The following is a 15,085-nucleotide window of genomic DNA, read 5'->3' on the forward strand; positions in this document are numbered from 1 at the left end:
CATGGCTGCAATCACCATCTGGATTTTGGAACCCCTCAGAATAAAATCTGTCACTGTTTCCACTGTTTCCCCATCTATCTGCCACGAAGTGATGGGACCAGATGCCATGATCTTAGTTTTCTGAATGTTGAGCTTTAGGCCAACTTTTTCACTCTCCTCTTTCACTTTCATCAAGAGGCTCTTTAGTTCTTCTTCACTTTCTGCCATAGAGTGGTGTCATCTGCATATCTGAGGTTATTGATATTTCTCCTGGCAATCTTGATTCCAGCTTGTGCTTCTTCCAGCCCAGCATTTCTCATGATATACTCTGCATATAAGCTAAATAAGCAGGGTGACAATATACAGCCTTGACACACTCCTCCCGATTTGGAACCTATCTGTTGCACCACGTCCAGTTCTGACTGTTGCTTCTTGACCTGCGTACAGAATTCTCAGGAGTCAGGTCAGGTGGTCTGGTGTTCCCATCTTTCAGAATTTTCCACAGTTTATTGTGATCCACACAGTCAAAGGCTTTGGCATAGTCAATAAAGCAGAAATAGATGTTTTTCTGGAACTCTCTTGTTTTTTCCATGGCCCAGCACATGTTGGCAGTTTGATCTCTGGTTCCTCTGCCTTTTCTAAATCCAGCTTGAACATCTGGAAGTTCACAGTTCAGGTACTTTTGAAGCCTGGCTTGGAGAATTTTGAGCATTACTTTGCTAGTGTGTGAGATGAGTGCAATTGTGCAGCAGTTTGAACATTCTTTGGCATTGCCTTTCTTTGGGATTGGAATGAAAACTGACCTTTTCCAGTCCTGTGGCCACTGCTGAGTTTTCCAAATTTGCTGGCATATTGAGTGCAGCACTTTCACAGCATCATCTTCCAGGATTTGAAATAGCTCAACTGGAATTCCATCACCTCCGCTAGCTTTGTTCATACTGATGCTTCCTTAGGCCCACTTGAATTCACATTCCAGGATGTCTGGCTCTAGGTCAGTGACCACACCATCATGGTTATCTGGGTCATGAAGATCTTTTTTGCATAGTTCTTCTGTGTATTCTTGCCACCTCGTCTTAATATCTTCCGCTTCTGTTAGATCCATACCATTTCTGTCCTTTAATGTGGCCATCTTTGCACGAAATGTTCCCTTGCGATCTCAAATTTTCTTGAAGAGATCTCTAGTCTTTCCCATTCTATTGTTTTCCTCTATTTCTTTGCATTGATCACCGAGGAAGGCTTTCTTATCTCTCCTTGCTATTGTTTGGAACTCTGCATTCCAATGGGTATATCTTTCCTTTTCTCCTTTGCCTTTTACTTCTTTTCACAGGTATGTGTAAGGCCTCCTCAGATAACCATTTTGCCTTTTTACATTTCTTTTTCTTGGGGATGGTCTTGATCACTGCCTCCTGTACAATGTCCTGAACCTCAGTTCATAGTTCTTCAGGCACTCTGCCTATCAGATCTCATCCTTGAATCTATTTGTCACTTTCACTGTATAATTGTAGGGGTCTTGATTTAGGTCATACCTGAATGGTCTAGTGGTTTTCCCTACTTTTTTCAAGTTAAGTCTGAATTTTGAAATAAGGAGTTCATTATATGAGCCACAGTCAGCTCCAGGTCTTGTTTTTGCTGACTGTATAGAGCTTCTCCAGCTTTGGCTGCAAAGAATATAATCCATCAGATCCAGTCCATTTTAGTTCGTTGATTCCTAAAATGTCAATATTCACTCTTGTCATCTAGGAAGTGAACGGCTCTAGGCTTTTTAAGACCTTGAGATCCTTACTGGTCTAGCGATCGCCACTGAGGGACTTCGAAGGAGGGGGGAGGAGTAGAAAAGGAAGCGAGAGAAAAGGCGAGCGAGCGCTAAAGGGGAAGTGCAGTTTGAGAAACCGGCTAGCGCTCTCCTCCCCGGCCGCTCAGACTCCAGCGGCCGCTTCTACAAATTGGTCCGGGAGACCCTCATCGGGCCCCATGGCCGACTGCTGCACCCCGAGAAAGAAGCTTTGCTGCTGCGTTCTTCTGTTCTTCCTGGTGGCGGGGATCACCGGGGGGGCGATCGGAATCTACAAGTGGCACTACTCCGGGCTCAACAGGTGGCACGGGACAGGCAGCACCGCCAATTTTCAGAAACTCATCCAGGAGCGATGCGACACCTACACCCAGCCGATCTGGCAGGGTTCCAGGTGAGTGGGAGTCTTAGGCGCCCTACGGGGCCCCACGCGCGGTGGGGACGGCACTCGGCGGGGCGCGCTGGGCACAGCTGGGCATAGCTGGACGCCGCGCGCCGCACAGCAGCCGTCTGGATTTGCTGGCAACAGGGCACCTACTGTCCTGAGTCAGCTGAGAGCCCGCCGGGCGGTGCCGAGTAAGCAGTGCAGGCGCGCGTTTGCGCGCGCCACTCGCAAGAGGTGCGGGCGGCCAGTGGTTTCAGGGAGCCCGCCGAGAGCGCGCGGCTACTGCGGCGTCCGCTCGGCGGGTGGAAGTTGTCCGAGACGCCCTGGGCTTCTATTTGGGGCCGCAGCTCCCCTGGGCACCCATCGCCCGGCGACTGGTTCGGAAAGTCAACGGGAGGCCGGTGAGTTGCGCGGGGTTTCTGTTCGCCATCTCTTGCCTCCTAAGTCCCCGGAATGTTGCAGATGACACTGGATTAAATGGTTTGCGGAGCCTGCGGTCGGGGGAGGACAGTGTCTGGGGGGCCGGATCACCGACATTCATTTCATTCATTAATATACCAGCCTCGAGATTGTTGTGCGCCCTGAAATACATGTGACCAGAGCTCCCAGTAACGACAGAAAACAAAGTAACAGCAAGGTTAAAAATTAAGATTCTAACAGCCGCAAAAGTGCATCTGCTTTATGAATCTGTAGGGACCCTGGCAACACCCAGTCTATGGAAAATTTTGTGAAGGTTTCTCCGTCCCTATCCCAGCTAGCCACTAATCTCTCCCCAAAGTGAACACATTTCCTGACTTCCATTACCAGGGCTTAGTTTCACCCGGAAAACTCAGTTTTGAAATTGTACATGAAGTAGAACATGATGGGAAGTAAAGAGGTGCTGGCTGGCTGGCTGCCTTTTCCAGGCTGCCAAAGGCAGGCAGGCTAGCCGCGATGTCCACCTGTGTGATTCAGATCAGTTCTACCTCCAAACACACTTGACCCCGGGCTGGGGAGAGAGGAAGTGGGCAGAGAGACCCCCCCCTCTTCCTGCCCCCCAGCCTCCCTGCGGGTGCCCAAAAGTTCAGGTTCTAGCGCAGCAACTGAAGTTTCTTACTTGCAAATTGTTCTAGTCCAAAGATTGCCATGGTCTCAAATGTTTTGCTTACAATTAATTGAGAGAAAATGTAGAAGTTGAGCCATTCCTTTAGATTTCAATTAATGTATCAATTAAATCAAGTGATGTGCTGTGCTTAGTCGCTCATTCATGTCCGACCTTTTGCAACCCCATGGACTGTAGCCCACCAGGCTCCCCTGTCCATGGGGATTCTCCAAATAAGAATACTGGAGTGGGTTGCCATGCCCTCCTTCAGAGGATCTTCCCAACCCAGGGATTGAACCCAGGTCTCCCACGTTGCAGGCAGATTCTTTACCATCTGAGCCATCAGGAAAGCCCATGAATACAGGAGTGGGTAGCCTATCCCTTCTCCGGGGGATCTTTCCCACCCAAGAATCAAACCAGGGTCTCCTGCATTGCAGGCAGATTCTTTACCAGCTAAGCTACTGTGGAAGCTCAAATCAAGTGATATGCAATCTGAAATGGTAATGATAAAAGCGATCATTTTATTTTCACTTAATTTAATAGTCTTTAAATTGCTGTTGTTTGATCATCTTTGGAACGTTCATATCCATATAGCAAGCAAGATGCCATAGAGACCAGGTGGCTTTTTAGTGCTTGTCAGGATGCCTACTCAATGTTAAATACACATTCAGTATTCAAAACACACAATATCAAAAAGATACATCCATTGGCGAATGTATATGTGTGTGTGTATATATATATATTTAAAATATTAATGGGGATATCTCCTGTTACTATTTTTTGAACATCTTTGGAGATATCTCACAATACACATACACACACACTTTGTATAAACAGGTTAATAATTAATCTGGTACTTCCTGTGTGCCAGGCACTTAAAAAATGGCAAACCATTTAGCCCTTTCACAGCAATCTGAGGCATTACTAGTGCTATCTCCATGTTACGTATAAGCAAACTGAACGGGAGAGTTTGAGCAAACTGCCCCAAATTTGGCTCCAGAAACTGAACTCTTAACACTCTGCTACCTATGTAGGTTCTGTAGGTAGAGGGACCATAATGCACTGACTGTGTCTGGAACTTTTTGGAAAGAAAGGGGATACTATTAATAATTATGCTGGGCTTAAACAGAACATACGGTCACTTTATCCTTGGGTAGTTTAAGAGCAGGAACTCTGCACACTGGGTTCAAATCCCAGCTCTGTCACAGCGTAACTCTGGGCAGATTACTTTCTTTGAGCTTCAATGTTCTCAGCTGTGAAATGGAATGCCAGTACTTACCACATGGGGGGAATGATGAGAATAAGGAGGAAAGATCCTGATGTATTCTAAACATTCAACATGCTATTTTTGAGGGAAGTGCAACATTACAGACATCTTTCAGTGATAATAAACATGGACCAAGGCCAACATCAAAACAGGTGTTCCTTTGCCGTAATCAGCCTAATGCTATACTATGCTAAGTCATAAAGGTGACCTCTAAAAACCATTTGCTGTTGGTGCAGGACTAGCAGAGCTCATGGTCAGATCAACCCATACATGAGTTCTCCTGGCCACACTGAGATGATCTTCACTGAAAAAGAACAGATTATTCCTAAATCAGAAGAGGAGGTTGCACAAAAGAAAAAGATATCCCAGAAGAAACTGAAGAAACAAAAACTTATGGCCTGGGAATAAATGCCGCAAAAAAAAAAAAAAAAAAAAAATCCAAATAAAAGTAAAAGCAAAAAACAAAAAAAGCAGGTGCCTAAGATTAGATTTATTTAAATCACAATCCACTAAATCAATCCTCCAATGATGAAAAAACTTTTCTACTGTAATTATCATTATTATTATTTTTTAATTTATAATTGGTCCTGGAGATCTTTCAGTGTCATTCACTACACATAGGTTGTGCAGGTTAAGTCGCTTCAGTCATATCTGACTCTTTTGAGACCCCGTGGACTGTAGCCTGCCTGGCTCCTTCGTTCATGGGATTCTTCAGGCAAGAATACTGGAGTGGATTGCCATGCCCTCCTCTAGGGGCTCTTAAGGACACAGGGATCAAACCCCCATCTCTTATGTCTCCTGCATTGGAAGGCAGGTTCTTTACTACTAGCACCATCTAACAGCTAACAGTATTCTGTAGGGTGGATGTAAATGTTTCCTGTGTGTGTGTGTGTGTGTTAGTCACTCAGTTGTGTCTGATTTTGTGACCCCATGGACTATAGCCTGCCGGCTCCACTGTCCATGGGATTTTTCAGGGAAGAATACTGGAGTGGGTTGCCATTTCCTTCTCCAGGGGATCTTCCCAATCAAGGAATCAAACCTAGGTCTCCTGCATTGCAGGCAGATTCTTTACTCTCTGAGCCACTGGGGAAACCACCATTCTGTAGGATGGATGTGGATATTTCCTACTGATAGAAAATTAGTTTCCAGTGTTCAGTCCCATTCACTCATTCAATAAATATTTGTTGAGCATCTTCTATGTTTCAGAAAGTGATCTAGTTCTGACAATACAGGATTGAAGGATAAAGTGCCCACTTTCATGAAGCTACCATGCTGGTTGGGGAGAAACATGCTGCAATGAATATTTTTGTCAAATACATAATTTTTGTTATATATATATATATATATATATATATAGTTGTTATATGTATATGTAGCTACCCAGGTGTCTCAGTGGTAAAGAATCTATCTGCAATGCAGGAGACACAGGAGACAAAGTTTCGATCCCTGGGTCAGAAAGATCTCTGCGAGGAGAAAATGGCAACCCAATATCTACCTGGAGCATCCCAAGAACAGAGGAGCCTGGGACCCTACAGTCCATAGGGTTGTAAAGAGTTGGACACAACTTAGAGACTAAACAACAACATATATTTGTGTACGTATGGGAGTGTTTCTATAGGATAGATTTCTACTGGGCCAAAGGGAGAATTAGGCATATTTTAAAATTTGATAAATATTTCTGAATTCTCTCCAAAGTAACTGTATACCCCCATCACCATCCATCAGAGGTCATACTTCCCCACAATCTTGTCATTGCTAACTAGAACAACAATAGCAACTAGAAAAACAATGGCAACTAATTGTTCCCTGACTGTTGATGATTCTCAGTATATTGTGTATGGTTATTGGTCGTTTATATTTTTTCCTGTGAGTTTCCTATTCAGATCCTTGTTAATTTCTACTGAGTTGCTTGTTTCTTTCTTTCTATGAGAATTCTTCATATATTGTAGATTATATATGTGATGTTTTCTTTCTCTCTTCCTGTTGTTCTTATAGCTCTTCTACTTTCTGTTCCCCCAGAGACTTTAACTTCAAGGTCATGGTTCTTTGATTAATAACTTCCTCCTTCTATGTTGTCGAAAGTCTAGCAGGCTATTTCCCTTGTAGTCATACCCTCTTTTCCCTGATGAAAGCTGAGACCATTTCTGCGATCCTCCTTTGCATCCATCTCTTGCCTAGACTACTCTCTCCTGCCTTGGTCATTTATAGTGGGCCAAAGCAGCGATTTACGCCAACTGTTCACCTTGGGATTTCTACTCTGATCTAGCTCTTCTTACCCCTGCAGTACTTTATTCAAACTATGTCTAACATACAAAAATGTGATAAGTAATATCATGCAAAACAAAACCATGATAAAAATTATGAGTATAATAATTGCAGCTATGTAAAATTGAGTGTCCAGGAAGAAAGAATGTGGCAGTGCTAGGTAAAGGGACTTGTTAGCCACTGGTAATTATTACTCCACCACCATCAGTAGGTTTATGGTAGGTCTCTTCACTTACTACTCTTCAGTTTCAAATGATCTGTAATTGGTATCTTGCTTATCTATTACCATGTAACAAACCACCCCCAAACTTCGTGTCTTAAAACATAAGCCATTTTACTATTTTGCATGACTCTGAGGATTGATGGGGCTTAGCTAGGTGGTTCTTCTGTTCCTTGTGATGTCGGCTACAGCTGAAGTCACTGGGGGGCTTAGCTAAGCTGGAGCACCCCAAACAGCTCAGACATCACTTCCATAAATGGCACAGCGGTGGGGTCAGCTGAAAGGCTGGTGTCTCCTGGGATGCTGGAAATGCTGAGTTTCTTCTTCTCCATGATGTCTCAGAGCCTTCCAGTCACACCTCTGACGTCTTGACCCTGTGAAGGTGTTTTATTGGCAGCACCCTGCGTGTGATCATTGCCTTGAGGCCATTTCTTGCTTTGAAATTCTTTTACTAGGAAAAACTGGGAATGAAAAGCAGTTTTATTTCAAACCTAACAAATCTTGACTTGGAAATGCTTGCTCTTGTATCTGCTTAGAAATGAACAGTTCTCTTTTGGTTTATTTCTTTCTCCCTGAATCTTTCTCACAGACAGCTAGAAGAAATGAGTTGGAACTTCCAACATTCTGCCTGGAAATCTCCTTAGCCAAAACCCGAAGTTCACTAGGTCTGTTTCTATTAGCTCCATTATGGCAGGTGACAGGTCTTCAGAGCACAGATTTCATTTCCCCAGCCTCCAATAACAATTTCTGTCCTGTCTGTTCAGCCTTCACAAATAGTCTTCTTGAGGCCTTTCTATTAATAACTGTAGCTTGTCACCCAGTGCTAAATGCTAAAGCTATGTTGTAATCAGGAAGAGAGAGAGACAGAGATAGAGAGATAGTGACAGAGGGAGAGAAAGAGAGAGAAAGTGCTCATTTAACCTATTATTGACTGGAGACGTGGCAATGTGCTTTTAAGAGTGATACAATTTACATCACCGTGCAAAGTTGTTAGAGCTAAAAATTGACCCAGGGTTCATCATACACCCTGTGGTTGTTATCATTCACATTTTGCTCCATTAGGCCTTTGTTCCAACCTTATGTATATCATAAGCAAGTGTATTACCATAAAATTTTTAAAAAAGACACATCATGAAATTTTAAGCGAAGAGGCATTTTTTTGGTGAATTTTATGCAGATACTTTCTCTGACTGTCCAAGCAACATAAATACTAGGATCTCAGAAGATGATAGTTCTTCAGAATATACTTCTGATTCAGACGATGTGACTATTAGGCCAACAAAAAGAATAAAATCCCTCGTGATTCAGTATTCACTTACATAACAAATTGCTGGCCATAGGCATTAGTTTCTGCAAAAATCCTCCAGTCAATAATGTTTGAGGAATTGGCTCAAGTGATTTGGTGTCTGACAAGGCAACATCTTCAGGGTGGGCAGGCAGGCTAGAGATCCAGGGAAGAGCTGATGCTGCAGCTCTAATCTGAAGACCTCTGCTGGCAGAATTCCCTTTTCCCTGGGGGAAGTCAGTCTTTTTCTTAAGGCTTTCAGCTCACTGAATGAGGCCCACCTAGACCGTGGATGGTCACCTGCTTTACTCAGAGTGCATCCATTTAAATGCAACATGCATCCAGATGCATCTGACTCAATCTCTGGGTACCATGGGCTAGCCAAGCTGACACAGAACAGGAACCATCGTACACATGTTGGACTACAAGGAGGTCCAACCAGTCCGTCCTAAGGGAAATCAGTCCCGAATATTCATTGGAAGGACTGATGTTGAAGCTGAAACTCCAATACTTTGGCCACCTCATGCGAAGAGCTGACTCATTTGAAAAGATCCTGATGTTGGGAAAGATTGAAGGTTGAAGGGGATGACAGAGGGTGAGGTGGTTAGATGGCATTACTGACTCAATGGACATGGGTTTGGGTGGACTCTGGGAGTTGGTGATGGACAGGGAGGCCTGTAGTGCTGCAGTTCATGGGGTCACAAAGAGTCGGACACGAGTGAGCGACTGAACTGAACTGAACTGAACGTGTGTTCTAGGTTTCCGTTAGGCCATACCTTGCTTCCAGGTGTGCTTTCTGTTTTGGTTATCTTTTGCTGCATCAAAAATTACTCTAACACATACGGGCTTAAAGCCTCAGCCATTTGTTATCTTTCCCAATTGAGTGGCTTGTCTGGGATCAGCTGGATGGCCTGCTTCACACGGTGCCAGCTAGGGCTGTAGTCATGAGCGACTGACTTGGCCAGAACGTCCAAAACGTGGCGCTTACAAGATGACACCATGGCACATGGTGTCAGCTGGGGTGGTGGCCTCGCTTTCTCTCTCTATTCTTCTCAGGGCCCCTCTTCACCTCGTGGTGTTACCATACGATCTTTTTGTGGTGTGGCTGGAGTTCTTCCAAGTTCCCAAACTTTCAGAAGAGCCCTTCCTAAAGCTTTAGACCTGTAACCAGCACAGCATCACTTCTACATTGGTTAAGTTGCCCCTTCAACCCAGATCCGGGAGGCAGAGAAACAATACTGCCCACTCCATGCAAGGAATGACAGAGATATTGTGGGCAGCTTCACCCTTTGTGTATCTTTATGTTAGCTTTTAAATGTTCTTTATCATCTTTTTTGTTCTTCTGTTACATCTCTTTCTACTTGCTTTTTTAAAAAAAAAACTAGATTTTAAAATGTTAAAAGTCTAGCAGATGCTTCATGAAATATACGGTCATTTAGTCTAGAGACGTTCTGTTGAGGGATATATCTCGAGGATCTAAAAGAGTGCCTGGGATATAATAAGCAAAAATATTTAGCTGGATTAAATGAGTGATGTACAAGATATCAGGGGCTACTCAGGTGGCTCAGTGGCGAAAAATCCACCTGGAATGCAGAAGACGAGGGTTGGGTCCTGGTCCGGGAAGATTCCCCTGGGGAAGAAAATAGCAACACTTTCCAGTATTCCGGCCTGGGAAATCCCATGGACAGAGGAGCCTGGTGGGCTACAGTCCATGGGGTTGCAAAAGAGTCAGACATGACTTAGTGACTAAATAACAACAATATACAAGCCAGTATATTACAAATAATAGAAATGAACAAAATTGTAATAAATGACTTTTTTTGTCCCTGTCCCGAGACAAGTTAGGGTCCTGGCTGGAGGCTTGTTTGCGTGCTCATGCTGTCATGTCCAACTTTTTGCAACCCTGTGGACTGTAGCCCACCAGGCTTCTCTGTCCATGGGATTTTTCAGGCAAGAATACTGGAGTGGGTTGCCATTCCCCTTTGATGGAGCTGTTACTGTTATGTCGTTTCAGTCGTGTCCGACTCTGTGCGACCCCATAGATGGCAGCCCACAGGGCTCCCCCGTTCCTGGGATTCTCCAGGCAAGAACACTGGAGTGGGTTGCCATTTCCTTCTCCAATGCATGAAAGTGAAAAGTGAAAGAGAAGTCGCTCAGTCGTGTCCGACTCTTAGCGACCCCATGGACTGCAGCCCACCAGGCTCCTCTGCCCATGGGATTTTCCAGGCAAGGGTACTGGAGTGGGGTGCCATTCCCCTTGGATGGAGAGGGGCTGTTTAATTCATCTCTGCATTCCCTGTGGTCCAGCACCTTTCATCACTTTGTAGAGTCTTAATCCGTGCTTGCTGAATTGAACCTGCTTAAGTCCACAACGTGCTTGTCGATACATAAGCAATGAGAGCCTTAATCAGAGAAGATTCTTCTTTGATCTTTTCCCAACTGCTAATGATCCCTTCTGTGACCGCATCCACTTTCTTTTCTGATGCCTTTATCTCTAGTTCATCATTTGTTTTGGCTTCTCTTTCCTTTTCAAAATTTCCAAAAAGATTTCTCAGGGCCAGCACTTCATTTTTACTTCCCCATGCCTCCCATTTTAATGACTTTAGCATTTCTTTAACTTCCACTTCCCATAAAATGTATGAGCAAAAAATTGTACCCAATAGCAGATTCATACAAACTCTTAGTCAAGGCTTTCGTGTATGTGTGTGTGTAGCTGGGGCGAGACGTGGAGGATTCAAGGAGGAAGAAAACATGGGTCCTGCTCTCTGGATCCTACGAGGCGGGTTTAGGACGACTGGCCTGGAAACAGTAACGCGGGACAGTGCGATGTACAGCAGCTAAGAGGATTGTACCCAGACGAGAGGGGACCTGAGCAGGGAGGGGCCGCTTCTCTGCTATTAGCCATTTGCTGGATTCCCCAGGGCCATGTGGGATGTACTCAGGTACCCATCAAACGAGAAAATATCAGTACATGAATTGCCATGTACCAAGGGTCACAGCAGCACCCCGACATTCAGCAAACTGAACCCACCTGGAGCGGCTGAATCGGGAAGGGCTTGATGAAAGAGGTCATGCATGAAGTCTTCCTTTAGTGGTAGGGTTTCCACAAAAGGCTGTTCCCAAGAGTGTGTATCAACCCTGTTGAACAAAGTCTGGGAGAAAGATAAGATGCTACTGTTGCAGCAGATTGGCCAATCCGTGGACCAAAACTCTGACGGCTGTGGGCCCTCGGGAGGATCTTGCTGGTTAGAGGGTCATGTTGGCCCGTGTACAACCTGAACTTTCTCAGCACACGAGACAGTGAGAGGGTGACCGTCCTTGCACGGGCCAGAATGGCAATGTGGTTTCCCTTTGCGGTGATAGAATGGCCACCTGCTCATCGTCCCTCTTCCCTCTTCAGGTCCAGGTGGACCCTGAACTTCATCAGCGCACCCCAGGGCCTTGGGTTCACCCATGCGCTCTCTGTGATTATCAGGTTTCCTTCAAGCCTGTCTTTCCTTCTGGGCTTCTGAGGCCGGGACCAGTGGCCAGAGAGTCTCAGGTGAACCCTACTGAATGTGGAAAGTGAAACAAGAATCCCAGCTGCTACTATGGTTACGAGGAGGGAAGTCAGACCCTGCAGCGGAGTTCTCTGTGGAAGGAAGGGTGGAGTGGAGTACATATGCAAATAAGCTGAGTGTGGGGCCTGTGGGGCTTGGGGTGCTCCCAGGATATCTGGGGAAAGGTAGCTGGGGGTGGGTAGAATCTTCTAGAAGGAGGGGTTAATTGGATGCTCTGGGAGCCCATTAGACGGCTGAGTGAGAGAGGACAGAAACAGAGGAGAGAGAGAAGGAGAGAGGTCACTTCCAGGCTCTTTGGCCTCAGGCTTTGCTTCTGTTGTTCTTAGAAAGGTTGGTGCTGTTTGCAGCTGCCTGCCGCCCAAGCTCCCGCCCTGGTATTGTTATTAATAACCCAAGGAAGTGGCCTTGAAAAAGGAAACCTTTATAAAATACCACAGTGAGCACTCACAGCCTCTCTGCTTCCTCCTTTCCTCTTTGGAGGGAAAAACCCTTGGAAAACAGCTGCCAAAAGCCTGTTTAGAAATTTAGAGGGGATAAAGGTTGGGAATCCATGTGTGTGGGTTGTCTGCAGTGCACTAGGGGCTTTATCTCGGGGTTTCTTTCTCAACTTATCAGCATCCTGTCGGGGAAGTCTCAGGACACATGTTGTAGGGATGGAGCCGAGACAGTTATTATAAACGATCAAGTGATTTCCGACAGTTAGAGCTTGCAAGGTAACTTGTGGGGTCCTCGTACAAATAAAGATGACTTGCTCGTTGTTCCAAAAGCAGGAGGAAGATTTCCTTTTATTCTGTGGTCTTGAGCTTCCTAGGTGGCACTAGTGGTAAGAACTTCCTGTCGATGCAGGAGACATAAGAGACCTGGATTCCATCCTGGGTGGGGAAGATCCCCTGGAGGAGGGCACGGCGACCCACTCCAGTATTCTTGCCTGGAGAATTCCATGGACAGAGGAGCCTGGCAGGGTGCGGTCCATGGAGTCGCACAGAGTCAGACATGGTGGTTTATCATTATTATTTTATGTGATTTTTCTGGCTGCGCTGGAAAGTGTAGCTTGGTTGCTACACTTGGGCTTTCTCTAGCTGCGGCCAGAGGAGGCTCCTCTCTAGCTGTGGTGCCAGGGCTTCTCGTTGCAGTGGCTTCTCCTGTCAGGGACCATGAGCTCCAGAGTGCTGGCTCAGGAGTTGTGGAAAATGGGTTTAGTTGCCCCCAGCGTGTCGGATCTTCCCAGACCAAGGATGGAAGTCATTTCTTCTGCATTGGCAGGCGGATTCTTAACCACTAGACCACCAGGGAAGCCCTGCCAGGTGGTCTTTGCCTGCTCTTGGAAGTCGGGTTATTACCGAGTCCAAGCTCACCGTGATGAATCCAAGATGAGGCCCTGCAATCAGGACTTTATCTGGGAGGCAGCTGACCGAGAAGATGGCAGGCTAGCGCCTCAAAAGAACCATATTGTGGGGACTGGAAGCCAGGTTCTTTAATGGATCAGAGATGCAGGGAGGTGAGGAAACTAAATAAAAAGACTATTCAGTCCTTACAAATGTCCCCCACAATGGCAAGTCTCAGGCAGGGAGATGTGTTAGTTTCACTTCCTTGCAGACCTTCACAGGTGGGTGGCTCAGCTCATCTCCCTGAGGCCGGCCATTGTGCATGCATATAATAACAAAATGGGCAAGATGCAGGTTCCAGTCACAGAAACAGATCCAGCAGAAATTCAAAATTAACCTTTCCTGGTTGCAGGGTCCCCTTGAGCATAGGGGTTACTGGCAGGGAGAGTTCAGACCCTCACAGGTGCTGGACTTCTTCCCACAACTTGGTACACAGGGAAGGGGTGCCTGACTCCACTGGACCCTCCTGCTGGTGGGCAGAGCGAGGAAGGGTCGTCACAGGCAAGATCCTGCCCCAGGGAGGTGGAGAAGCAGCGGATGGGGAACAATATGTGAGCCAAGGCTTCAAGGCCCTGGCGCCCCTTCCAGTGTTCTATTGGGCTTCTCTTGTAGAAACACAAAAGCAAAGGTAAAGTTTTTAAAAGTTTCCAGACAGTAACTTCAGAGCATTAAACTCTAAGTGAAGTCTTTCTGAGCCCCGGGCTCTCTGTGACTGTATCAGTGCATGAAGACAATCTTAAAGTTAGTCCACGGCAGAGTGGGGACCGAAACTCATCTCTTTCTACCCTTGGAATCATCAGGCCCATTCAAACGAGGAGGAAACAGAGACAGGGAGTGCTTTTCCCATGGTCAGAGCTGGCTAAATGGTAGAACTGGCTTTTGAACTGACTGCGTTCCCATTCAATGGTTTCCAAAAGAGGCTGTTCTAAGCAAGTCTGAGGCCAGAGGCAACCCGTTCCCAGTGTGTTAGCATTTCTGCTGTCTCTAGACTGAGGTGTTCTCCTCCGTCATCTCAAAGGTGAGTCATTAAGCTGCTGGGTGAGGTTACAGGTCTCCATTTAGTGAGGCAAGGTCATAATGTTTGTGCTTTGGAACATACTGCAAATTTCTGCAGGAAAGGCAGCAGAGTGCCATGCCTGCGCTAGTTATCAGCCATAGGCTTTGTGGTTTATTTCACGTCTTGAACCATCACCTCTTGGAACTGGGTCAAGAAGGATGTGGTTCACACCAAACACACTAATCCTGGGTCCCTGGAAGCCACTGCCGACTGATCACAGCACGTTAGGGTGAGTCTGGGTTCAACCTCAGCCTGCCCTATAGATAGATAGCAGTTGGTTAGAATAGTCCTGAGAGATGACATCTATTTGTGATTCTGCAGCAGAATCACATTGCTTATCGGTAGATAAGTATAAAATATTATTTATTTCACCTGGGGATATTCTTCCCCTTCACTTTGCAATATGGACTTTCAGATATGGATGCTTAAGTGCACTAGTGAGTAACAAATGAGAGCCGTCCTGGAGTAGGGGCAGTTGGAGGGGACATAGGATAAAGGGCCTAAAGTTGTGCGGTTAAGACAAATCTGATGGGAGGGACCGTAGGTGACCAGATGTCCTCTACCAGTTGGAAAAGAGTCTTGTTGTGAGTGGACCAGATGTGTGTTGTATAGCTCAGCAAGGCAGAATCAGAGCCTCAAGAGGCAAAAAATATAAGCCAAGAATATCTGCCAAGATGTGCACAGCTCATCACAACCTTTTTGTTGAGCTTTTTTGGTTGTTATTGTTATTGTAGTTGCTGCTACCACATGGCATGAGGGGTCTTAGTTCCCCAAGCAGGAATTGAACCTGTGCCCCCTGTAGTAGAAGCCCA

At 45.8% G+C, this 15,085-nt stretch overlaps 1 protein-coding gene across 3 annotated transcripts in view; it reads left to right on the forward strand.

Moving 5' to 3' along the window:
- Positions 1–1,848: 1,848 nt before the first annotated feature.
- CD38 (CD38 molecule) overlaps positions 1,849–15,085 on the forward strand; it is a 53,857-nt gene continuing 40,620 nt past the window's right edge. For all 3 annotated transcript variants that reach the window (XM_055589154.1, XM_055589155.1, XM_055589156.1), the window contains exon 1: positions 1,849–2,162. In XM_055589154.1, coding sequence (XP_055445129.1) covers positions 1,951–2,162 — 212 coding nt within the window. In that variant the 5' untranslated portion in view covers positions 1,849–1,950. The remainder of the gene's footprint in view (positions 2,163–15,085) is intronic.

The sequence above is a fragment of the Bubalus kerabau genome, chromosome 7 (assembly GCF_029407905.1).
Source record: "Bubalus kerabau isolate K-KA32 ecotype Philippines breed swamp buffalo chromosome 7, PCC_UOA_SB_1v2, whole genome shotgun sequence".
Lineage (NCBI taxonomy): Eukaryota > Metazoa > Chordata > Mammalia > Artiodactyla > Bovidae > Bubalus > Bubalus kerabau.